We start from the raw sequence: 23,822 nt of genomic DNA on the forward strand, positions 1-23,822 counted from the left end.
GCAATTTGCAAGCAAACACGCCAACAACAACAAAACAGCAACAAATGTGCGACGCTGTTTAGGGCTTTGGAATGTGCACATTCATTCCATACCGTTTGCTAGAGAGCAGTGCATTATCGGGAATCACGATTCACGCCCATCAAGTTCCATGGGGGCACTCTGTGTGTCTTAACTACAATACTTTTCTTCACCTTTGCTGTCTTCACGCAACACACAAAATGGATCTCACTCGTACTCTGCTCGAGAAGTATAAGGTAAGTGACATTTTTGCGAAAATTGGAATCGAAATAGTTTCGTAATGTTACTACCCACACCCACAGAGTAAAACACTAAATTTAAACCCAGCCTCAACCCCAACCAAATCCAAATACCCATGGACCGAGGATAATCTAAATATTCATCATCAAAATCCAAACCCAAAACTTATCTCTATCCCAGTTATTTACCATAAATTTACAAGTTACTGGAAATGTCCTCCCCCCACTAGTTTGCACAAAATAGATAGGTTCCTGTTTTTGTTTTTGTTTTTGTTTTTGTTTTCTTTTTGCTGATGCTTGGTGGACTAAATAAAGCCTAAAGGTTATGGGAAGTCTTCCCATAAATGGCATAACCTTAATTTAGTTTATTATTGGTAAAAATGAATAGTAGTTTGTTTGTTTTGTGCAAGTTGGTGGGGGGGGGGGGGGGGACATAAGGAACTCTTTCCAGTTACTTGAGGCCGATGGGTGTTGCTGTGAATGCTTGCTTTCATCTTCACTTAAAATTGATTAGAATTTATTTCAATTCAAATGACTACATTTGCAAAGTATTATTAATTTTCAAATCAATCTTAACTAAATTCAGTTAATTGTGTGTTCTGGGTACTTCTTTACGAATGATTCATTTACCTGTCTCGTTCATTTTCGGAATCACCATCGAATTTGTTTTAGATTTACCCGGAAGTGCCACACCTCCTTTTTCACGTAAAATTACGTTATAGAACTTAAGATAGAGATCGCATAGTGTGGCAGGGTTTAGCGCAAACCAGAAACAAACGTTTCTTATAGGAACGCATGGACTTTCTTGGCGCTGTGAGAAATTAGAATTCTGGAATGTGTGTCTGTATATCATTTCCTATTCGTTTTGCGTGCACCAAGTCATGCTAGCCTGGGCAAGCCCTGCATATATATATATAGTCGGCAGTCACGCTTTGAGGTTGCCAGGACTAAATAGTGAGTAGAATGAGTCAAATAAGACTTCTTTACTTGTCATGTATTTAAATCAAATTGTATGTAGATTTGTTTCGTGTTTCATGAAGACTTGTTTAGCTGTTAATTCACCTCTTCCAACTTAATATTTGCTGAAATTACTTTGGATTCCAATCTTGTTATGACGGGTAATTCCGGGCAAGTTGTTCGGTTGTCCATAACAACCTTCAATTGCATTCATGGTATGCACGCGTTTTGAATATGTAAGTGTTTGTACTCTTTCTTCGTCGAGCATTAGATAGTTGTTAGCTGATCAACCCAGACTGTGAGGGAAGTTTGAATACATTATGAAGTTACTGTGGGCGGCAGGTTGTTATGCGTTGATCATTTCAGAGGCAAATTAGTTTTCAGGGCGGAACCCATCCACATTGGAGGACAACTACATGGTTGTCGAGATTCGAAATGTAGACGGGGCCTCCCTGACGTCATAATTAATATGAGAGCAATGTACACCTGCGTATTCCCCCTTATCTGCTTGATCATAAATTGGTTTCTGACAATAATTTACGTATTCATGCTTGTTTCTGGCTCTGGCGCGAATGGGGATATGAGCTATGATTTCATTTGACATCTCCATTTCAAAGAAAATGTTTGTTGCTTGGTTGGTATTTACGGAAAGCATTGATTATAACGCAATCTAAAAGTGGAAATACCTATATAGGCAAAAGCAGAAGCATTATTCTTTAGATTGAAATTCATTTTCATTTTCGACGAAACCAGTAACATTTACTTTACTTTTGTAATAGAGAATAATGTAAGCAATGCAATGTGAAATGAAGAGAGTATACAGTAATAATGAAACATTATAATGAAATATTAAAATGTATAACAAAAGTGAAGTGAACAATATGCAATGTACGAAAAAAATGAGTCGTACGTTTAATATTCTACTGCTCTGTAACACATAGAGCATTCAAATGCATATCCTCGCAAGAGTACTTTCTTTTGTGTTGTACGTTTCATATAATATAGGAAAATTGATTTTGTGAGTGACTATTTCATTTCCGTTGTGCATTCATTTTCTTTTCGTAACGTACATCAAAATCGCATTTCCTCTTGCGTTGATATACTCTTTATCATGGGATCTGATTGTGGACTCAGAGATTGTGGAGTTAATAATGTGATTGTTGTGCGGTACTCTTCTGCTATTCACTATGAAAAGTATATAGAAGGGAAAGCAAAAAGAATAAGACAGACAGACAGACAGACAGACAGAGAACAGGAATAAGGAGACACAATCGCAGAGAGCAAAGTTTTTATTGTTGGATTACATTAGTGAGAATACATACCTAATCAAATGATATAGATTTACATCATCAAACTAATGTCAAAAGTTGTGCATCACTGACCCCTTCCCCTCCCATCAAAAGAAAAGAAAATTATCTCCCATTTTGATTCATTTGCTGAATTATGAGTCAATATGTCAAAATTGCTATTAGAGCAACTGCTATAGTGTGCAGCATGTGGTTTTTATACCTGTTCTCATTTTATCATACACATAAATACATGTGAGAAGAATTTTCTGTGCCCCGAGTATTAACAGTCATTCTCTTTTGTTTATCCTTACTTTTGGTCTTAGTTGTACCCGCGCTCCTCATTCTGTTCCCCTCACTAGGATTTTGTTGGGACCTACGCTCAACAAGCTTTGCTTTTTAGTAGGTTCCATCGTATTTCTCTTTGCATCCTTTACTTTGATTGAAAATGACACATCGACCGTCATGTATTATATTTGTATTCCTATTTCTTCATGTGTACATCCAAGCTGGGCATTCTGTATTATTATATTTTGTTATATACGAGATATTTTCCATCGAGAAATACGAAAATAAAATTGAAATTGAAATAAGTGTTTGTCCATTCTTCTCTTGCTCCAGAAATCCGGACTTGGTGTTGAGGCACAAAACTCTAGAGACGTCCTTGAGGAAGATTTAAAGTTGCATCAAATCATCAACCAGTCTTTTGACAAAGAAATACAAGGCACTTTGACTCTGCATACTCAAGATGATGGAGATACAAAGGGTCACGATGAGGCATCAGCGGGAACAACGAATCATCAAGTCTTCGACACCAAGGAAACAACATCAGCAAACGACCCTGTGTCCATCAAAAAGTCAGACGTCTTTGGAAAAGAGCTCTATCATGACGCAGTAATGGATGTGCCAGTGTGGGCCACAAGAAGTTCTCCCGTATCCAGCAGTGCGGGACGGAACGCATCGCGGCTAGGAAGCACTAGTCCTGGCGATCATCCAGTACAGGCCCATGGTGTAGCAGTGCCTGTTCCCGCTCTGGTTATGCTGTGTGTATTTGTCGAAGCGTGCGTCCTGGCTGCCTTCGTCGTTGCTATCATTTCTCATATAAGGCGACTTGATAGGAAAAAGGACGCCGAAAAAGGAGCCAATCGACTGTCTGAAAAAGTCGAGGAAATACCGTCTGTAATCAGCACCTCGACGCCGCAGTCACAGAGCCGGGTTTGCCCCGGTCTGACCAGCGCCCTGTCGGATAACCTACAATTCGTGTTGCCTGTGTCTCCCATAGACCCCCTTGATCGACAAACCCTTGGCAGCCTTTCCGCTGGTTCCGGCACACCGTGTGTTCCCGCTGACGCTCGACCAAAGAAAATCCTCGGGGCCCTATCCGAAGACAGGCAGCGAAGCAGCACCTGGTTAACTTTCACTCCCGACTCCAAGAGGGCGTTATTTGCCATGACGCGCTCGAAGTCGAACCCGGAGCAACTCTACTCCCTTTCGATGTCGAGCGACGGACATGAGATCGAGACGGCCATCGGCAAAATCGACCCGTCCGTTTACAAACGACAAGAAGAGCTGGTGGCAAAATATGTTGGCAAGTGGAAGCAAAAGAGTAAGAAAGAAAAAGGCAAAATCAGTTTCAAGGTCTCCTATGACTTTGAAATCGAGCTTCTGACTGTGTTCGTCGCCAAGGCAACAGACCTCCCCGTTGTGTCGAAAGAGGTACGAGAAGCATTATTTTTCCATTAATCCTGGAAGATATCTTAATAATTAAAATGTCACTGCAAATGTCTTCATAATTCAACACAATACTTTTTACTCTTTTTATTTCCATATTTCATGAATTTTTGTTTTTGTTTTTGTTTTTTGTTTTTTTAGGAGGCTGGTGTATTTGTTTGTTCAGAAAGAAAATGAAACCTTAGAAACAAGCGTCAGGAATTCCCCTTGTTAACAGGGCTCGTGGTTGCATAGAGTATTGGCTTGAACAGGCAGACATCAAGATGCACACTGATTAGGCGTTTTCACATCAGCCCGATAAAGATCCAAGCTCGAGATATTTTTTAATTTCCCAAGTCAGAAAATAGCGCGCTATTTCGAAACATCGGGCTGATGTGAAAACGCCTAATGAAAACAGTAGATATAAAGATGCGTAGATTTAAAGGTCAACCGAAGATTATCTGCGGGGAAACATGTACATGTCATGCATATAATCTGTACAACTTGTGCGTGTACGAAATAGGGACGTATTGAGTAAGCACAAGGAATTATAGTATGTTGGGTTGCATTTCAAGGTGGAATATCTATCATTGAAACCCTGACAGTTCAATGGGGATGTGTTCATCAAAGTGGCTTTAGACCCAGATCACAAGAAGCGTTCCATGAGTTCTTCCATCCTACGTGGTACTCGCAGCCCAAACTTCAGCCAGAACTTCGCTTTCCGCATCGCCAAATGCGCCCTCGCCGACATGAACGTAATTCTGACGGTGTGCGAGTACGACCGCTATTCCCATCCGATACCTGTCGGTCATGTGACCTATTCCCTGACAAGTCACGATTTTGCGGGAACCAACACGGACAGTGAAAAACTCATTTGGCTCGACCTTGAAAAGCCGGATAAGGTATCATAATTATCTAACCTACAGCATAATACAGTGGACTCCCATTATAACGAAGTCCTCGGGACCGGCAGTTTCCTTTCGTTATGTTTATCGAAATTTCGTTATGGCCAAACAAATAAACAATATAAATACATAGAATAGATAATGTTGCGGCATGATTTTTGTTATAACCGTGCTTGTTATAACAGGAGTGTACTGTACTCGTAGTTTTCCAATCTATTACGATTTAAGCTCTTTGGGAAGACGATGAATCAGTCATTTGCGTCTGGAGACACGGAATTGGGGATCAGAATGTTATACATTTGAAGCTCACGAGAAGCAGCTTTGGTATTGTAATGTATAATCATGTATATAAATATACATCTTATATAATTTATTGTATAATGCAATTATGAATGAATTATTATCTAATATAGTGTTCATCTTACTTGATCATGTAAGATGCTGGAAGGCATGATTTGTGTGCTAGATACTGTGTCCACCTTCGAGTATCTTGAGATGGGGGAGGGGTCGAACACTAAAAGTCTTGTCTACTTTGAATTCAATAGTATTCTCTGGCTCAGTATATTGAATGTATAAGTCTAAGCCGGGAAGACGAGAGAATTTGACCATAAATCGTACGTACTGATCTCTCCATTAATCCAGGACGCAGACGATACCAAATACGGCGAACTTCTCATCTCGCTGACCTACCTTCCGAATGCCGAGCGTGTGAATCTCATCATCATGAAGGCACAGGGTTTGAGGCTCAAAGAGTGGGGAGACAAGCAAGTTGGAAAGTCCAGTAAGTCAATAACTAGGTTGAAACAAGTTAACCTTCGTTTGAGACTCAAAGAGTAGGTTTAAACAAGCTAACAGGGTTTGAGACTCAAAGAGTAGGTTTAAACAAGCTAACAGGGTTTGAGACTCAGAGTAGGTTCTAACAAGTTAACAGGGTTTGAGACTCAAAGAGTGGGCTCAAACAAGCTAACAGGGTTTGAGACTCAAAGAGTGGGTTCAAACAAGCTAACAGGGTTTGAGACTCAAAGAGTGGGTTCAAACAAACTAACAGGGTTTGAGACTCAAAGAGTGGGCTCAAACAAGCTAACAGGGTTTGAGACTCAAAGAGTGGGCTCAAACAAGCTAACAGGGTTTGAGACTCAAAGAGTGGGTTCAAACAAACTAACAGGGTTTGAGACTCAAAGAGTGGGCTCAAACAAGCTAACAGGGTTTGAGACTCAAAGAGTGGGCTCAAACAAGCTAACAGGGTTTGAGACTCAAAGAGTGGGCTCAAACAAGCTAACAGGGTTTGAGACTCAAAGAGTAGGTTCAAACAAGCTAACAGGGTTTGAGACTCAAAGAGTGGGCTCAAACAAGCTAACAGGGTTTGAGACTCAAAGAGTGGGTTCAAACAAACTAACAGGGTTTGAGACTCAAAGAGTGGGCTCAAACAAGCTAACAGGGTTTGAGACTCAAAGAGTGGGCTCAAACAAGCTAACAGGGTTTGAGACTCAAAGAGTGGGTTCAGACAAGGTAACAGGGTTTGAGACTCAAAGAGTGGGTTCAAACAAACTAACAGGGTTTGAGACTCAAAGAGTGGGCTCAAACAAGCTAACAGGGTTTGAGACTCAAAGAGTGGGCTCAAACAAGCTAACAGGGTTTGAGACTCAAAGAGTGGGCTCAAACAAGCTAACAGGGTTTGAGACTCAAAGAGTGGGCTCAAACAAGCTAACAGGGTTTGAGACTCAAAGAGTGGGCTCAAACAAGCTAACAGGGTTTGAGACTCAAAGAGTGGGTTCAAACAAACTAACAGGGTTTGAGACTCAAAGAGTGGGCTCAAACAAGCTAACAGGGTTTGAGACTCAAAGAGTGGGTTCAAACAAGCTAACAGGGTTTGAGACTCAAAGAGTGGGTTCAAACAAGCTAACAGGGTTTGAGACTCAAAGAGTGGGTTCAAACAAACTAACAGGGTTTGAGACTCAAAGAGTGGGCTCAAACAAGCTAACAGGGTTTGAGACTCAAAGAGTGGGCTCAAACAAGCTAACAGGGTTTGAGACTCAAAGAGTGGGCTCAAACAAGCTAACAGGGTTTGAGACTCAAAGAGTGGGCTCAAACAAACTAACAGGGTTTGAGACTCAAAGAGTGGGCTCAAACAAGCTAACAGGGTTTGAGACTCAAAGAGTGGGCTCAAACAAGGTAACAGGGTTTGAGACTCGAAGAGTGGGTTCAAACAAGTTGGAAAAGTCCAGTAAGTCATTAACTAGGTTGAAACAAGTTAACCTTCGTTTGAGACTCAAAGAGTAGGTTCAAACAAGCTAACAGGGTTTGAGACTCAGAGTGGAGAGACAAACAGAATGGAAAGTCCAGTAAGTCAATGATTAGGTTCGAACTGAGCTGACTTAACTTGATAAGTATGAAAACTTACTCACTTTTAGGACTACAGCAATATCTCTTCCTGCATCAAATACTATCTGATACTAGGCATCTTTTATGGCATTTCAGTATAAGCCTACATGTAGCTAATTTGTGTCGGTGACATGACATTTGCTCCTGCAACAATTGCTCTAGTGTTATTTTCTCCAAGGACCTAGGATTTGTGGGTCGAATTTATGTTTGGCTTAGCGTGCAGATATTTCATAGGAACAATTATTGTCGCAGGAGCAAATGTTATTGGGCGCCAAGTGTCGCATGGTGTATTTCGTTACGAAATCAGTCATTTCGTATAACGAATGATTATTTCTTCAACGAACTGTTCATTTCGCCACGAAATACAATCATTTCGTCGACGAAAACTGATATCGTGACGAAGTAGTCCATGCGACACTTGGCGCCCATAAAATGTCGTGGAACATTTGTGTCAGAATTATAAAGATAATCAGCAAGTCATCAAAATCGTCTTAACATTGCGTGCCTTTACCATAGATGATATTACAGTTTCGGTGGGTAGTTGGTGATTCAGGATGACCATAATGCGTGAATATAACCATGCCATTATTGATGTTACACTGTATTATTTTTCGTCAATTGCAGCTCTCATTGTTCTTAGCATCTAAACGCTTTATAATGAGCACACCACTGAGGGAGCCGTTTTTTCTGTTCATGACTTCAATGAGTACTTCAATAGAGATCAATGGACTGATGGTGTTGATGCTGATGTATTTTTGTGCTACAGTTCTCGATACCTTCGTAAAGATTACCATCATGCGGTGTGGGAAAGTCATGAAGCACAAGAACACCAAAGTCGTGCGTCGCTCGTGTTCGCCGATCTACAACGAAGCATTCTCCATCGATCGCATGCGGCTGTCGGAGATGCCCGAATGCTGCTTCGTGCTCTCGGTCTGCGTTCGGCTCAACCACTTCCGAAGTCACCGTGTCATCGGTCGATGCGTGGTCGGCGGCAAGGACTGCGCAGTCGGCGACGGGCTCGCGCACTGGAACGACATGTCGGACTCACCGCGCAGCATTGTCGCCAGATGGCACAAAATACAAAAGTGAACCTTATCACGTTGAAATGGCTTATCGTGTAACTTCCTCATGCACCTGTCATTCGAAGAAGTCAGTAATTCCATGACTTCACGTTTGACCTGATATTTGCAATTGCACTTCCTTTCCAAACTGGCTGATTTCAGGCATGCATCCTTATAATTTTGTTTAAACACTGAAGGCTATTTTGAAGACGCGAGGCAAAAATCTCGTAAGATGACAAAGTTTCAGAATGTTGACTGACTGTGGGTTGGACAAGGTCATCAGGTTTTTGTGGTTGCTGAGGAGAAGAAATTTTATTCGATGGAAGAATCACTCCAGTCTAGATGATGAGTATCTTCAAGGAATGGTTAGCTTGTAATCAGTCTCTCCATGATTTTTTTTTCACATTTGTATAGAAAATTCTCTCGAATCATTTTTTTTTCTCTGCGAGTTCTCGAATGAAGACTTTGCTCTGAAAAGTCAGAGGTATTGATTAGCGAGAGGAAAAATAATTGATTGTCCCTCCCCATTATCACGTACACAGATACATTTCCTTCTGACATGTATAAACTGATAAATGACTTTGAGGCATCAGCATCGTATTAATGGAATAATTCGGTCTCTTTCCTCAGAGTTTAGTGATGTAAAAGTTTTTGTCAAGATAAGTTTATAGACCGGACCTTGTGTTCAAATGTCTTGGTCATTATATTCCACATTTCCAGTGTGGAGGAAAGCGTGAATTTTATTCTCAAAATGGTAGATGCCATTGTTAGTACCACTGGATATTGAGTCGAATTTGTAAAAAGTAAACTCGTTTGAGAACACTTTGCCTTGCAGCATATGAACAAAGTGTTTTGTAAGAAATGCTGTTTTGGGAATAGAGAATGAGAACTCGCGTGTTGGAAATTAACGTAAAGGTGCTGGCGAGATTCGACGCTGTATTATAAGTAGGATTTTGCTCACGTGGCAGTGACGACTGTCGTTATTTTCGAAATTCAAACAGTTCAAAGTTGAATATGCACAAGCACGTTTTCTTTTAAAGACGCCCAGTCATTGGGAAGCTTTCTATAAATCAGCTAATTCTTTATTTTAAAAATCAGATAGTTTCATTAGTTGCATTCATTGTATAAATTACCATCCTAGTGAGTCTGCTTTGTGTTTTATCGTTTTTTTTTATTATTGGGATAATGTAAAAAAAGGACAGAATGTGAAGTGCAAGCGAATCATTGTTCTCGGGGAAATGCGAGCTTATTTCTTTTAAGAGACACATGAACTGAAAATATATTTTTTTCTTCTTTCAAATCTAATTACAAAAAATTACTGAAATAAAACAAAAATGAATTGTGTCCCTGAATACTCTGCATAGAATAACGAAAAATACCTCGTGGTATGCCATTGACAATGGGCAAAAAGTTGTGAGAGTAGGGACCTAATAAAAAAAAAACAGTCACATGAAACATCGAAAAATCGAGAAACCTTTCTTCCCGAAAGTTGTGACAGGGATCCTACTGCGATATACAAAAAAAAAGGAGTAATCCCACATGTTCAGTCTTATTTGATCTCGCTGAAAGTGCCTCAATTTCATTATGCTTACTATAATCCTTTGTAGGCAACAGGAAGCTCGGTTAGACCAGGGAGGTGACCCTCTCCCTGGTTAGACCCAACACAGATCATTTCTTCTGTCGACAAAGTGGTCAATATAATGACGTTAATAAATAACCTAACAGGTCAAATGCAACTCCATGAGTATGTTTACACGTTATTACTGTCGTTCCCGTTGCTAAAGACAGAGAGAGAGAGAGAGAGAGAGAGAGAGAGAGATGGAGGGAGGGCGGGGGGGGGGGGGGATCTGCGCAATAGCAAATTTGTTGCCTCTTTATGATCGATTACCCAATAAAGGTGTAAGTTTGAATGTAAAGTCACCATGCACATGTACAGCAGGCGGGAGTGACCGAGCGAGAGACGCCTTAAAAGTGTCACACGATGGATGTGTGTGTGTGTGTGTGTGTGTGTGTGTGTGTGTGTGCGTGTGTGCGTGTATGTGCGTGTGTGTGTGTGTTAATGGGCATGCTTTTGTTGAGACTGTTTGCATATAACATGTTACCGTCGACCTCGTGCGTAACATAATCGATGACTTCGAAGAGAAATCGGCAGCTGCTCTATCATGTCCGTTATAATAGACATGCCACAACATCCAAGAACAGTCACGGATTCATATCTTGAAGTGTAAAAAATTGGCGATTATCTTCACCCGGTGACTTATAATAAACATTTGAGACAACTTTACGAGGTATTTCATTATCTATATCTTATTCTAATTGTTTAATTCTGGTTGGATTTGAGCTGGACTTCATGATTTTATTATCTTCCCGCCGTCATGAATAATGTCTTTTTTTCTGTATTCTGTTTGGTCTCTTTAGTTTCTGAGAAAGGCTGAGGGGCTTGAACCATAACGAAATACGTAATTGGATGGCAATTCATCCTCGATACGAGGAATTGCGTTGATGAATTGTGCACTACAGATCATTTTCCCAGTGTAGTAATTGAAATAAATCGGTTACTACGCTCACAAACGCACAACCGAATGCGATGCCTGCATGTGCCGTCAATCTAGTGATCCAACATTGCTATCCATGGAACGGAAAGGTAAACGCCTTGACTGAGCAAATCCCCTGCATTGTTCTTTAGGCCAGTTCGTGGTTCCCCTAGTGCATGTGCAGAAAAAAAAAATCCATTTGTCATAACAGGCATGTTGGTTTTTAGATTCACTAAAATAAACATCAGTGATGTAATGATTATTCATGGCGTAATCCTTATCAGGGTGCTTGTCAGCATGTCCAACTGACAGCAACAAAGTGTCTATAGATTTTGGTAATATTGATAGGAAAGATAATGTTAATGCATTGAATGCAAAACAATGAAATGGATGCTTCCTCAAGTGCTGATTTACGGGCCCTTTCTAGTCACCTGGACTACAAAGGTTCATTCTTTCTTTTAGTACGAGTTCCATTAATTATTACGTCGGGCAAAGTTATGCATTATGTCGCTTTGGCAACGCGTGAAGTGCCCAACCAACTGAAAAAAGTACTTTGTCCAAATGTGCACATGAGCTAATTAAGCACTGGCTTATTGTTTTACACATGTCATTCCTGTCATGAGAAATGGGGAGAAGGGCACTAGCTTATGATAATTATGAAAAGGGAAAGAAAATATTTCAGGCTTAGTGGCAAACGATGTTCTTTTCTGTTTCTCAGGATAATCTGAAAACAATGGAATTTACTTTAATTGTTTTGATTAATTCCCAATGCTTCGCAGTTATTGGGGGTTTTTTAAAGTTTTTTTTTGTTATTTTTTTTATTAGGGTGAAAAGAAGTTTACGCTTCGCGCTTTGACTCCTATGGTTGTGGAAGCATGTACAGTACAAGCTATTTCCATCTCTTTGGGAATCGTGGTTCCAGCGTAGATACTAACATAACTGTTAACTGTAACTTGGGCTTGAGAACTACATGTAGTTTTGTTGCAATGTTGCAATCACAAATAGCCTGTTTATGATTTGTTGGTTGTGAGTGTGCGATGGGAGTATGGGTGTGAATGTGTGTGTGTGTGTGTGTGTGTGTGTGTGTGTCCTTTTCGTAAGGAATCGATGATTTTGTCATAACGCCTCCAAACGCCAGTCTTTCTCTGTAAAGGGGCATTCCAGACGATTTTTATAATTTCACATCATGTAGTACATAAATCGACAGCTCCATGTACAGATTTGTGGAATTTATTGTTGTCCTTGAGCAGAGAAACAATACTCTGAAAAAATCTTGAAACAAATTACACTGAACAGTGTTGGTGACATAGGAGCCTCACCCTTATTTCAGAAATGTAGCAGTGTAATTCCATTACAATACCATTTGCTTTACAAGTTCACCTGTGTAGAATTTGTATGCATGCCATCTTCTTTTGTTCTGCTTCCTTGAGCCCCAACTCATGCATTCTTATGGTGAGGCTGCCTTGTCATCATCCTTGTTCATGACAATTTGTTGTAAATTTTGAAAACATTCTTATTCCTCAACCAAATCACGATAAATTCTGAAACTCTGTATTCGGTATAACTAATCTATAGTTGTTCAAACGTAAAAGTCTGGAAATCATCCGGAGGTCTCCTTTAACCTGTCGTCAGAACGAACCAACCGGAGACGAATAACTCCAGACATCGCAGTATTGTGTAAACATAAACTTCCATCGCATGCTTTTCTTGTTAGCCAGCGGCTCTATGTATTTGCTCATTTCGTGTAGAAACATCCGTATTTCGCATCTCCAAAATTTGACAGTGATCAATGTGGCGAATAACTCATCGTAGTTTGCCAACGTTAGCTTGAACAATGTGCTATATATACTCTTTCACCTTACATAAATAACATCTCACTGTTTTATCGGGCCTACCAAACCAATTCGCAACTCAGTACATAACGGACTCAGAGTGTTATATGTTGATAAAAGTATATTTACAAACACTACAATAATAGGCAAACATATTTATATCTAGCAATTACTTTTAGTAAGTCAGCACATCTAAAAGATTCACATGTCTTTTCTGAAAACAAACCCACACATAACAACAACAAAATACGATAGGTGGAAACAAAAGAGGAAAAAAAATAACATCAAGAGCAAGAACAAAATAAGACCTACGATTGGAAATCCCTGATACTACGTACTGAATATCCAAGTGACGGAATATCATTTCATAGAATGTAATTGCCTTTATCTCTGGTACTTTTTTAAAGTTCTTTTAGTAGGATGTTTCCAGGAATGACCAATGATTTGATCATACGCTTTATGCAATTCATATGAAATTCATGACAACGCCGTGATATCACAGAAAATGATTCACAAGCCCTAACGTTGTTGGGTATACAGTATAACAACAAAATAGAACGATAGTTTGAACTTAACATTTTGCAAACTCATGGGTGTCCTGCACCCCTACCGTCCTCCCCCCCCCCTCCCCGCTTGCAAAATATTTGGGAATACTTTTCTTCGTTGGTCAGCAGCCTCAACAACGCTCGCAGTTGTCCTGGAAACAGAATGAGCTCGTATTTGCTTGACCATCACACTGGTCGATACGTCACGTTCAAATCTTCATGAATCGATAGAGTCATCGTTCAAACACTGTCCATAATTTACAGGCGATACACGGGCTCGAAGTTGGCACAGCCGGTGACTCTCCGAAGGGCGCCTTGTCCCGTCAGAGTCAAATCCATTCGATTGATCTCACAGGTGCCGTCTCTGAGGAGATTGAAGGAAAGACACTCGCCTTCGATCAGGCAGAGCGTCGAGCACGACACGGTGGTCATAGCATGGGCCTTTCTCACCATGTGGCCTGTGAGACAGAAGTTGATCGTCAGTCGTCTCACTTCAAACGAAGTCACCGAGTTCTTTCCGGAAAGCTCTGTAAAACCAGCAACATTTGACATGAACACATATGTTTTTTGTTTTGTTTTGTTTTGTTTTTTTTTGCTCCACTATCCCAAGCCAAGAAGAAGTATCTTAAGTTTGTATATTTCATTAGGCCCTCCTTATCTATCTTATTTCTATCCATCTCTTTATATAATCCATCCTTAAATACATACAGGTCAAGTCTATGAAATACCTATCACATTAACTCTCATATTGTTTATTTCATTTTCAACGTTATTATTGTTATCATTATCATCATTATCATTATATTATTAGCAGTAGTAAAAGTAGTAGTACAAGTAGTGGTCTTCGTGATAGTAGTATCATAATTATTTTTAAGGTTTACGGACTTGATCGACTTCTGACACCTGACACCTGACATCTCTCACATATAATAAACTATTTTATTATTAGCCTCAATATATCTGTCTCCTTGTAATTCTACGCGAGACTAACTGACTGGATGTCTATCTGCTGAGAGATATTTGACCAGCCCTGATCACACTGATGATATTAACGGCTACATTTCTTTATTTCGAAGGTTCATTAATCCGGAGAATCGTATCCGAAAATGAAGAAAAGTTCGTTATCCCGAAGTTTCTTCACTCCGAAAATGAAATACGTACGGTTCGTACTTCTTTATATAGTGCGCATCTCTCTCTCTTCTCTCATTTTCATTTAACGATTAACAAACCTTGAGGTTTAATTTTCAGATTAATGAACCTTGAATAACGAACATCACCCGAAATCAATATCCTGCATCTACTATACACATACACGCACGCCCACACACGATACCTACTCACCTGCTACTTTCTGACACATCGTGTAATAATAGCTGGCTGGATGATCATCCGAGGTTACCAGGGTTTGGGTGTTGAGGACCAAGGATGCGGCTAAGCTCTCGTTTATACTGGGCGTCTCATGGGCCCAGCCTATAGAGAAGAAGTCCGTTGCACACAGAAAGCAGTGGGGATGAATGCAATATCAAAATGTCAAAATAATTGATTGTAAGGAGGTATCAAACATATACATTGGATGAACTGATAGCAATTGGAACTTTGGGCTTACGCTTTACGACAGGTAAGAAGACAGCTGCAGAAATTGGTTAGCGTGAAGAGGGCAAGCAAAGAAAGAATAAGAGAGAAGAAAGAGAGAGAGAGAAATGAAAGGAGAGAGTGTTTGTGACAAGTATTACCATTCATAGAATTATTTGACACTACTTTTTTTAATCTATACACGAAATTACAAACACAAACATTCGGAAATTATATAGAGAAATATACAGCTTTTTTTGGCTAGATTTACATGCATTATTTTTGTCACTGAAGAAAGTGAGATTTATGTTTATACATTATTTTATTGCGAAAAAATCTCCGGAATAAATTTGAACTGAACTGAACTGAACTGAACTGAACTGAACTGAACAGCTTGGGTAACGCCGAAATGTAGAATACACTAACAGCGTGCAAAGAGGAAACACACGTGCATTTGTGCATTCTTGTTATAAGGTGAAAATACTTGATTTCATCAGGGAGCTATATATTCATTCTAATTAACTTTTTGTAGTTAAGCGTTTAAAGGGGCAGCCCATGTGTATCCTGAATGTGCAAAAACTAAGTCTGAATTTTTAAACGGTGTATATCACGAATAGGTATATCTGAAGTATATATTTTGTTTAATGATATACGGATGTTATTGACTTGAACGATAATCAGCACTTTTTTATCTTTTGATATAAGCATTAATCTTTCTTCCCTTTATGATTATCTTTTGTTGGACTTAGTAAGATTATTCTTACTACATGTACTCCGGTGCAGTGTTTTGTCGTTAACTTGTTGGCGGTTTATTTCGTAAATGTTATTGCGCATTTAGATTTGTGTAAGTCCTGTATCTGGGTATTTCAATACTTCTTTATGACTTTGATTTTGCATAATCATGTTTGGTCAAATGTCAAGAAACAGGATCATTATATTAAGTGATGTGTAGAGCTGAGTATTAATTCTGTTTCTCTTTGTCAGAAACAGCAATCTTATCTGGGTCATGCGTGTGTGTGTGAGAGAGAATTGTTGATTAATCGTTTTATTTGAGGTTTAGCGTTTAGTAGCTCGAGAAGGTATCATAACGATATTCCAGAATAGAAAATGGGAAGGGAATCGTTTTCATTATCAATTAGAATACCATAATACATGCAAAACAAACAAACTAGCAAACAAACAAACATACGACATATTAGCTCAAGATTATCAAATAATTATGACAGATACAATTTTCGTTATTTAGACAAAATATAGGTGATAATGATGTGACCCACTTGCAAGTGAATAGGGTATGACACGATAGCATACCTTTTAAAACCTCCTTGTCGTCCACGCAACTCCACGTTTTCGTACCCTTTGCACGCCTACAGCCGAGCCATATCTTTTTGAGAGCATTGGACGGTTGCAGTGCCAGACGGCTCAAGAAATAAACCTGGCGTCGGGAATGAGCGGTAACCAAGTCTCCACCTACCGACTGGCAAAATGCGAGCGCATCTGACCACTGCGACACGCCCTTTTCCTTGGAGTAGCAGTAGCCATCCCAGTAGGTCCAGTCGGCTGGACACGCCGGCGATTCTACGGAATAAAATGTTTCATTTGGAGAGCGCTTCTCACTGTTGTTTGTATATCGTGATGTCCAGTATAATAATACTATACGAAGAATGATGAAAACTGACATAAAGATTCATTAAAATGCGAAAAGTCATCCCAAGACTTTAAAGACCAACATAATAATATGGCAAGATCCTTCTATAAACTTGGAATGGAATGATATAACAGACAAAGAAGACACAAGGACATTTTTTGCTGTCACTATGAGCAGATGAGGGTATTAAAATGTTACGTTATAAATGATATCTATGAGTGTGGTTATAAAACTTAAATCTGGCTCGACGTGAACGTTTCTCACTCAAAAAGGAATAGGTTTCAACGCATTTGCTTTTCCCAGTTTTCAAATTTTTATTTTTTTTTTCTGACCGTGGTTTTACAGTGTGACGTCCAACATTTTCCTGTAGTCATGATGCAACCAATCAATGGCTTCCTGCTCGGAAATATTTTTCATCAATCTTTAGTCATTGTACGCTGCCTAAAATTGGAGGAAGATATCTTTGAGAGCGATACAATCAATTTCCCCACGCGGGATTGAGTGCCGGGAACACCATAAAGAATGGAAATGTCCAACTTTTAACAGGATCACTTCATCAACTCAGGTTTAGAAACGTGTCTTTCTCTTTCATTCCATCACTCACCAGACAAGTCTGCAGCCGACACTATACCCATAGATGTGGTCAGGATGACGAAGAATGCCTTACAGATATCGGACATATTTTGTTTTCTGCTCCTCTGCGCGAAGCTCTGCAACTCGTTACAAAGAAAAATAAGAAGCCTTGTTGGTAAATCAACAGACTATGCTCAATCAGGTGGTTCTAGTGCCTACTCTCCTCCAGATTCCAAAGCAGGAGAAGCGACTATACCATAGGGTCTGGGTGGGATGCACTGGAATTATGTCAGTTGGTTGAAAGAGCACTGAATAGTCTGACAAGTCAACAAACTCTGCCATGGGCTTCTGAGGAAAGAGAGAGGGAAATGCGATCGAAGATTGGCGCGCAAAATTTGTTCGTTACCAGGAACGCGGCAGGCATTCAGCTTGCGTCTGACGCTAGTGCCATACTGGCTAGTAATTATGACAAATGAGTTAGCTTGCAGTGATCGTATGTCTCCCCACTGTGTAAAGAATATCATTCCATCTTACAATTGTTATTGCTTTATGTAAAGTGAGAAAGGAGTCCACGCACAATGATGTCCTGCATATAATAGGCTCATTTGATTGATTTCCGATAACCACCTAGAGGTAAAAGAAATATACAAAAAACTACCCTTACCCCTTGAAAATGTCCTTTAAAAACGTTGAAATTTCAAATTTATATCAGTTGATGATCATGTATCTTATAATGTTGACATATTACAAGAACAATGCGCTGTCCGCTATCATCGCTATTAAACGTTGCCTATCTTATACAAGCTATAAGCAGGGAGGTCACCTTCCTGCTACAAGGCGTGCAACCTTAGCGAGATATGCACAATACTATACATTGTGTCAGATAAATAACAAACAGACAGACAAACAAACGTTTTATGGAGAAATGAAGAAAACAGTTGGCAAGCACCAATAAATATATCGCCAAAATGAATTTGTCTGTCATTCTTATCACACAATGTCAGGGCCCCATGGAAGACCAGAAGTGACTATCATTGTCACTACTGAAAATGGGCTACCCTCCGTATGTTTTTTTCTTTTCTTTTCTGGACCTTTATGTATGAAATATGTTGATTTTTAATACGGAAATAAAACAAACAAACAAACCAACAAAACACAATGTCACAGGCTACAAGTTGTCCCAAGTAAGTAAGGACAGCTCAATCATTACACTAGTGATGTATAGACTAATTGGAGTTGACAAAGTACTGCCCACTTCGCATAATCTGCACCGGGATTGACATGCGATACATTGTGCAGAGACGTACCAGCAGAATGATCCATGGTTAATGCGCGTGATCACCTCATACAGACTGTTTTAGCTTCGAGGTACATGTACTAGTATCACTTTTTAACATGGCGTCAGACATAGAATCGGACGAAGGGGTGATCGCGGCCCTAGTTCGCTTCTTGAACCCTTTCCCTGGAAATTTGGAGGTCCTCATCTGGATCCAGTCAGCTACAGTCGCTCTATCCGTCCTTGCCATTGCTGTGTTGCTGTGGATCTGTTGTCGAGGACGACGATGGAAGGAGCTCGACGTCGAACCCGTGCCCTTCATGTGTCTTTTCATAGGTCAGTGAGGATTGATAGCGAGATAACAAAACGCAATGTAATCTGCGCGTTATTGTGGAATTGATATTCGTCATAATTATTTTCCCTATATTTTTCCCCTTTAGATATGGAAAATGTTAGCAACAGTGTTCGCTGTCTCTTAGACTCATAATACCCGTATAATACATTGCAGTTACTATTGAATCATTAGACATTCTTAATAATCAAATACATATCTATTTTGAAACCTACTCCTTCAGCTATATTATAAACAGTATAGGTCCAACAATCAATTTTCGTAGGACATTTTCATCTGGCAAATTTCCGCAGGATTGTAAGGTGAAATCAGGTACAATTTTCAACACCCATCGGACATTACATATTATGATTAGAAAACAAAATGTTTTGTGGGATTAAAGATCCATTAATTTGCTATTAATGGACAATCGAGTTGAATTATTAATAAAGTCATGCTTTGTTCTCTCCATAATAATGGTGAAAAATCTGCACTTCAACTACTAACATGTTCATTACAGACTTACTTATGGATGCTTTTTTATACTGTAATTCTCGTTGCGTTTTTCTTTTCATTCCAGCTTTCCGGCTCTCTTATAACGTGTGCTTTCAATTTGCTTAAAAAGTCATTGTTTCAACTGGACCCTTTGGTAGACAGTTCTCCCGCAACATCAGCTGCTTGTATACTGATTTATTTTTGTATTTCGCCATGTTACGTGATATGATTTTATATAGGAATAAAGTCAAATCGAATCGTATGTCATTAATTCTGTGATGATCAATATAAGCAACTTTGCTGGTACCTTGTGACCGAAAACAAAAGTAGTACTCCTATACACACAGGTATAGTCAATGTATTCAGTTAACGCAAATCAGTATACTATCTCTCATAGGCACATGCTTCTTTTGTTGGTACATAAGAATAACAGGCAACTCGTCTGGTTTCTTTATACTTCAAGACATAATGTCAATTTTTCCATGCTCGATTTAATAGTCTGAAGAGTATAGGCGAAAGTCTGACAGAATTACTAACAACGCTCGACTATAAATGTATTAAGTTCAAGATATCCCCATATAATAATTACATGCATAAATACGTGTGTGTGCGTCGTGCATGCGTGTGTATATTAATGTGATACCGGATTCTTCCTTTAACCATTTATGTTTTAGATGTTCTCCGTTTGTAATGGCAATACAAACCTTTGTTGAATAGCGTAATGAGGGTTTTTTGTATAATTTAAAAAGGAGAAAGAAAAGAACGCTGAATCTAAACTACTGCTCATCTTCTTTCTCTTCGTCTCCTGCTCAGATAGCACATGGCTGGACAGATTGTCTGTCTTTGCATGGCTGAACCGCACGCTCCTGCGTAATAGATGGAAAACAGAGCGAGAAACGCTGCTCACTGGAATCAGCGAAATGTGTCAGTCGTCTACGACGCAGCATGTACAACATCCAGTTCTTGTGACGTCATCCGTGAAAACAACGCTGGACCTTTTCTTTCGAGTCCAGAAGTACCCCTCTGAGTCGGAGGTTATCGTCACTGCTATCAACGCGTATGATACAATTCAAGTCATCCTCCACCATGGCTTACACGTGGTTCCACTGGACATCGATAAAGATACTCTCTCCCCAAACATAGAGGCATTGCGTCACGTGATCAACGAAAACACAGTGGCCCTTTTTGTGTCACACCTGTACGGGCGGTTGTCGGACCTGACCCAGATAGCCGATATTGCTCACGAGCACGGGGTTCATTTATTGGAGGACTGTTCCCAAGCTTGCACCAGCCCCGTGGACAGCGCCAACCCCGAGTCTGATCTGGCCTTCTTCAGTTTTGACACCATTCACCCCTGTACGGCACATGGCGGCGCCATAACCAGAGTCAAAGACAAATATCTTCTGGCCAAAATGAAGGAACTGCACGAGACTTATCCAGTCGGCTCTGAAGTGAAGTATGTGGAGAACATACTGAAAACTTCCGTGGTGGCACTGACTCTCAACCATCCGCGGTTCACCAAACTCACCATGTTGTTGTTGAGACCGTTCAAGGTTGACCTCAAGGAGAAGGCAAATGCGTTCCTAACAGCGCCCCCACAGGCTGGATTGTTACGTCTTCTTCGAGACCAACCTCCAACGGCATTGCTGTTCATGCTACACAGACGGTAAGAACCGATGCATGTGATAACAAAACAAAAACAACGAATACAATAACAACATAAAATCACTCAAATTCAAGGGTTGATGAAATCTGTTCCATTTAAGATTTGAATCGAATCTGGAAGAAAATGTGTTAGCATGCAGAAAATGTAGTGTACACCAGAATGTACAGACATAAAAACCAGGGCCTAGGTTTATGATTAACAAGCTCCGTCGTTATACATGCATGTTTAGTAGCAGAAATATGATGGTCGAACCAGCCAGGTGAATAACCTGAGAAGTCATAGATTTAGAAAAAAAAATGCTCGTACATACAGTGGCAATCCACAACTTTAAAGGTCTCTGCGATAAATGGTAGACCAAATTGGACTTCTTATTGGAAATAGTAAAAAGACTGCTATTAATCAACGTTTGCGTCTATAAAGTGCATTAGATGACGATGACAATAACAGTGAAAAGGATAAAGAGTGCAATGATAAAAGTATGCTCTTGTCATTTTTGTAGCCTCCAGCGCTGTTTTCCTATTAGAGGGCCCCACCATTGTTCTTGTTCTAGCATTACCACGTACAACTCTTGGGAAAAGAGGAACATTAGCCTACAGTGTATAGCTGGTAAACGGATGATGTTCGTTACTCCGACGGTTCATTATTCCGAAACAGACAGATTCTCTACACAAAAGTACCTAGGTGTTCGTTAATGCGAAAATGAAAATAGGGTACGTTAATCCGAATATTTTGTGGCATTATTCCGAAAGTTCGGTTTTCATCCGAAAATGAGTTCAGATTCGTTATTCCGAAAATGGGAAACAATATGTGTACTCTAACGAACCTTCGGAATTATGAAACTTATTTCATTTTTGCATTAACCAGCCGTCGGAATAACGAACTTTTTAAACATTTTATTCAGACTAACGAAGCTTCAAAATAACGAGCCTTACGAACCTTGGGAATAACGAATCTTCAGAATAACGAATTGTAAGGGTACCGCTGGTGGGATTCAAACCCAGGACATTATTGCTGGAACAATAATTACGTCTACTGTGACCCAAAGGTTGTTCTTTAATCCGTATTACACGTTTCCTATTAGGTGTTTGTCATAAAATGTGACCCTGTATATAACTATACACCATTATAATGTTAAAATTATCGATAACAAACTTGTTATCGATCTTTGCACATGACTGATGTAGGTTGAAAAATTTCGATCCGACCGATTTCGACAAGTCACGAGAGACAGGGGACTACGTGTCGGAGAGGATGCCGCAGGTTGCGGGGCAGATTGGCATGAAGGCCCTGGTGAGAGGTTACTGGCTCTATCCTATTCTAGTGGTAAGTTGTAAAATACACGATCTACAAAATCACACATTCTGCCCTGCCTTGACAAAACAAATCAAGTAAAAAAAAAATGTTATATTTCTTATAAATGAATAATAATTATCATTAGAATAGAATATTTTTTAACGTAAAAATTGGTATCAATGCAATTATTATGATGTTTTGACGAAGATATTTTTAGTAGGATTCGTGTTTCTGCTCAAACGTTAATGTTCAAGTATATCAAGCGAAGTCCTATTTAAAGGCAGTAATAACCCGGATTTTGATGAGACATTGTATGTCATCGCGCTTCTTCCTGTCAAATGAGGACAGCATGATTTCATTGATTGTCTGTCAGCATGATTGTCTCTTTCACACAGAGATATGATTTCGATTGTGGTAATCAGAAAGACTGCTCAGTCAATTCCAATTGAATCAATGGCAACATCGTTAAAAGATGATAATATGGTAAGAGTGATAATATCGTAATTAAGCTGTAATACTCTATCCGCCTGCACTTTGTCTTCTTTGGTATCCGTATAATCACTTAAAGTTTCAGACTACATCCCCGTTCTATTTGTGCCGTTATAATGCAGAATGATCCGGACGAAGTTGTACGTCGCTTAAATCTTCTGGGGATCGAGGCAGCGAGGCAAGTAACTCAGTTGACCCTAATCACGGCTCCTGCAACTCAAAGTTCCTTGTCTGACTCGGTTGAACCTCCTCTCATGGGAGTGGATTCCAGCCAATGTCCACTTACCACAGCCACCTTCATCATTGACCACGTCGTCTACCTGCCCGTCCACAAGCGCGTCGCGCGACATCACCTTGAGCAGGTCTGCCTCGCCGTTGAGATCGTTGTCAACAAGCTGGCCATACTAAAACGCTACCGAGCCAGACTAAAGGACGCCGCCTCGTCGGCGCGAGGATCGCACGAAGTCTCAAACTCTGGTCCGTATGGTCCAGTCGCCTCTCGGAAGACCAAGGATTCGAATCGTAGACGCACTGTTTCCTTCAATCCCAGCGTCAAGATGTTCGCCCAAGTACCAGCTTCCCAAACAGAAGGACCCAAGTCGACATAATCCATTCTAAAGTTCCGTTTACTTCCTCCGGACGACTACCAATTTTCAAGATCATTAGTAATGGAGTATTGAGAATCAGACTTTGTGGGCATAAAGTGTTATCTTGTTATGTCAATACAGAAATATTCCTTCCAGTTACAAATACACAGCTACTGAAAATATTTTCATCTTTGAGCAGTGAACAGTTTATAATGTGAATCTGATATGCATACCTCTGCAGCCACAGCCGCTGGTTCGATATGAGCGTATTAAATTATCAATGTTTTATACTCCTTTTAATGTGATATCTAGATTCTTTTAAACCATCGGTGTCAGGACATTGCATTAACTTCATTTTCACTCCTCATTTCCATTTCATCATTCGGTCGTATCATCGCCCTGTCGTAGGGGAAGGTTTGCGTT

At 39.9% G+C, this 23,822-nt stretch overlaps 3 protein-coding genes across 3 annotated transcripts; 2 read left to right on the forward strand and 1 right to left on the reverse strand.

The window, feature by feature from the left end:
- Nucleotides 1–218: 218 nt before the first annotated feature.
- Nucleotides 219–8,586, forward strand: LOC139715806 (uncharacterized). Its single transcript, XM_071627345.1, has 5 exons — nucleotides 219–254; nucleotides 3,122–4,216; nucleotides 4,816–5,112; nucleotides 5,758–5,896; nucleotides 8,264–8,586. Exons 1-5 carry the CDS (start codon nucleotides 219–221, stop codon nucleotides 8,584–8,586), a joined length of 1,890 nt encoding a protein of 629 aa, XP_071483446.1.
- A 5,141-nt stretch (nucleotides 8,587–13,727) lies between these two features.
- Nucleotides 13,728–17,563, reverse strand: LOC139715807 (C-type lectin galactose-binding isoform-like). Its single transcript, XM_071627346.1, has 4 exons — nucleotides 17,294–17,563; nucleotides 16,353–16,619; nucleotides 14,811–14,939; nucleotides 13,728–13,996 (listed from the first exon to the last, which is right to left on the reverse strand). The coding sequence occupies exons 1-4, from the start codon at nucleotides 17,367–17,369 to the stop codon at nucleotides 13,728–13,730; spliced, it is 741 nt and encodes a 246-aa protein (XP_071483447.1). The 5' UTR covers nucleotides 17,370–17,563.
- Nucleotides 17,564–18,657: 1,094 nt separating this feature from the next.
- Nucleotides 18,658–23,420, forward strand: LOC139715808 (uncharacterized). Its single transcript, XM_071627347.1, has 4 exons — nucleotides 18,658–18,874; nucleotides 20,178–21,030; nucleotides 22,215–22,353; nucleotides 22,935–23,420. Exons 1-4 carry the CDS (start codon nucleotides 18,658–18,660, stop codon nucleotides 23,418–23,420), a joined length of 1,695 nt encoding a protein of 564 aa, XP_071483448.1.
- Nucleotides 23,421–23,822: the final 402 nt, after the last annotated feature.

This window comes from Diadema antillarum, unplaced genomic scaffold (genome assembly GCF_040938485.1).
Source record: "Diadema antillarum isolate AM-2024a unplaced genomic scaffold, OU_Dant_1.0 scf00000055, whole genome shotgun sequence".
NCBI classification, from domain to species: Eukaryota; Metazoa; Echinodermata; class Echinoidea; order Diadematoida; family Diadematidae; genus Diadema; species Diadema antillarum.

What these genes read in the sequence shown, in the direction of transcription:
- LOC139715806 (XM_071627345.1), top strand. Translation starts at nt 219, where the DNA reads ATGGATCTCACTCGTACTCTGCTCGAGAAGTATAAG. An exon ending in TCCCCGTTGTGTCGAAAGAG is followed by an intron (nt 4,217 to 4,815) that starts GTACGAGAAGCA and finishes AAACCCTGACAG; the next exon opens with TTCAATGGGGATGTGTTCAT. An exon ending in CAAGCAAGTTGGAAAGTCCA is followed by an intron (nt 5,897 to 8,263) that starts GTAAGTCAATAA and finishes TTTGTGCTACAG; the next exon opens with TTCTCGATACCTTCGTAAAG.
- LOC139715807 (XM_071627346.1), bottom strand. Translation starts at nt 17,369, where the DNA reads ATGTCCGATATCTGTAAGGCATTCTTCGTCATCCTGACCACATCTATG. An exon ending in GTCGGCTGCAGACTTGTCTG is followed by an intron (nt 16,620 to 17,293) that starts GTGAGTGATGGA and finishes TTTATTCCGTAG; the next exon opens with AATCGCCGGCGTGTCCAGCC. An exon ending in GATGTGTCAGAAAGTAGCAG is followed by an intron (nt 13,997 to 14,810) that starts GTGAGTAGGTAT and finishes CTGGTTTTACAG; the next exon opens with AGCTTTCCGGAAAGAACTCG.
- LOC139715808 (XM_071627347.1), top strand. Translation starts at nt 18,658, where the DNA reads ATGGCGTCAGACATAGAATCGGACGAAGGGGTGATCGCGGCCCTAGTT. An exon ending in CTTCATGTGTCTTTTCATAG is followed by an intron (nt 18,875 to 20,177) that starts GTCAGTGAGGAT and finishes TCTCCTGCTCAG; the next exon opens with ATAGCACATGGCTGGACAGA. An exon ending in CTGTTCATGCTACACAGACG is followed by an intron (nt 21,031 to 22,214) that starts GTAAGAACCGAT and finishes TGACTGATGTAG; the next exon opens with GTTGAAAAATTTCGATCCGA.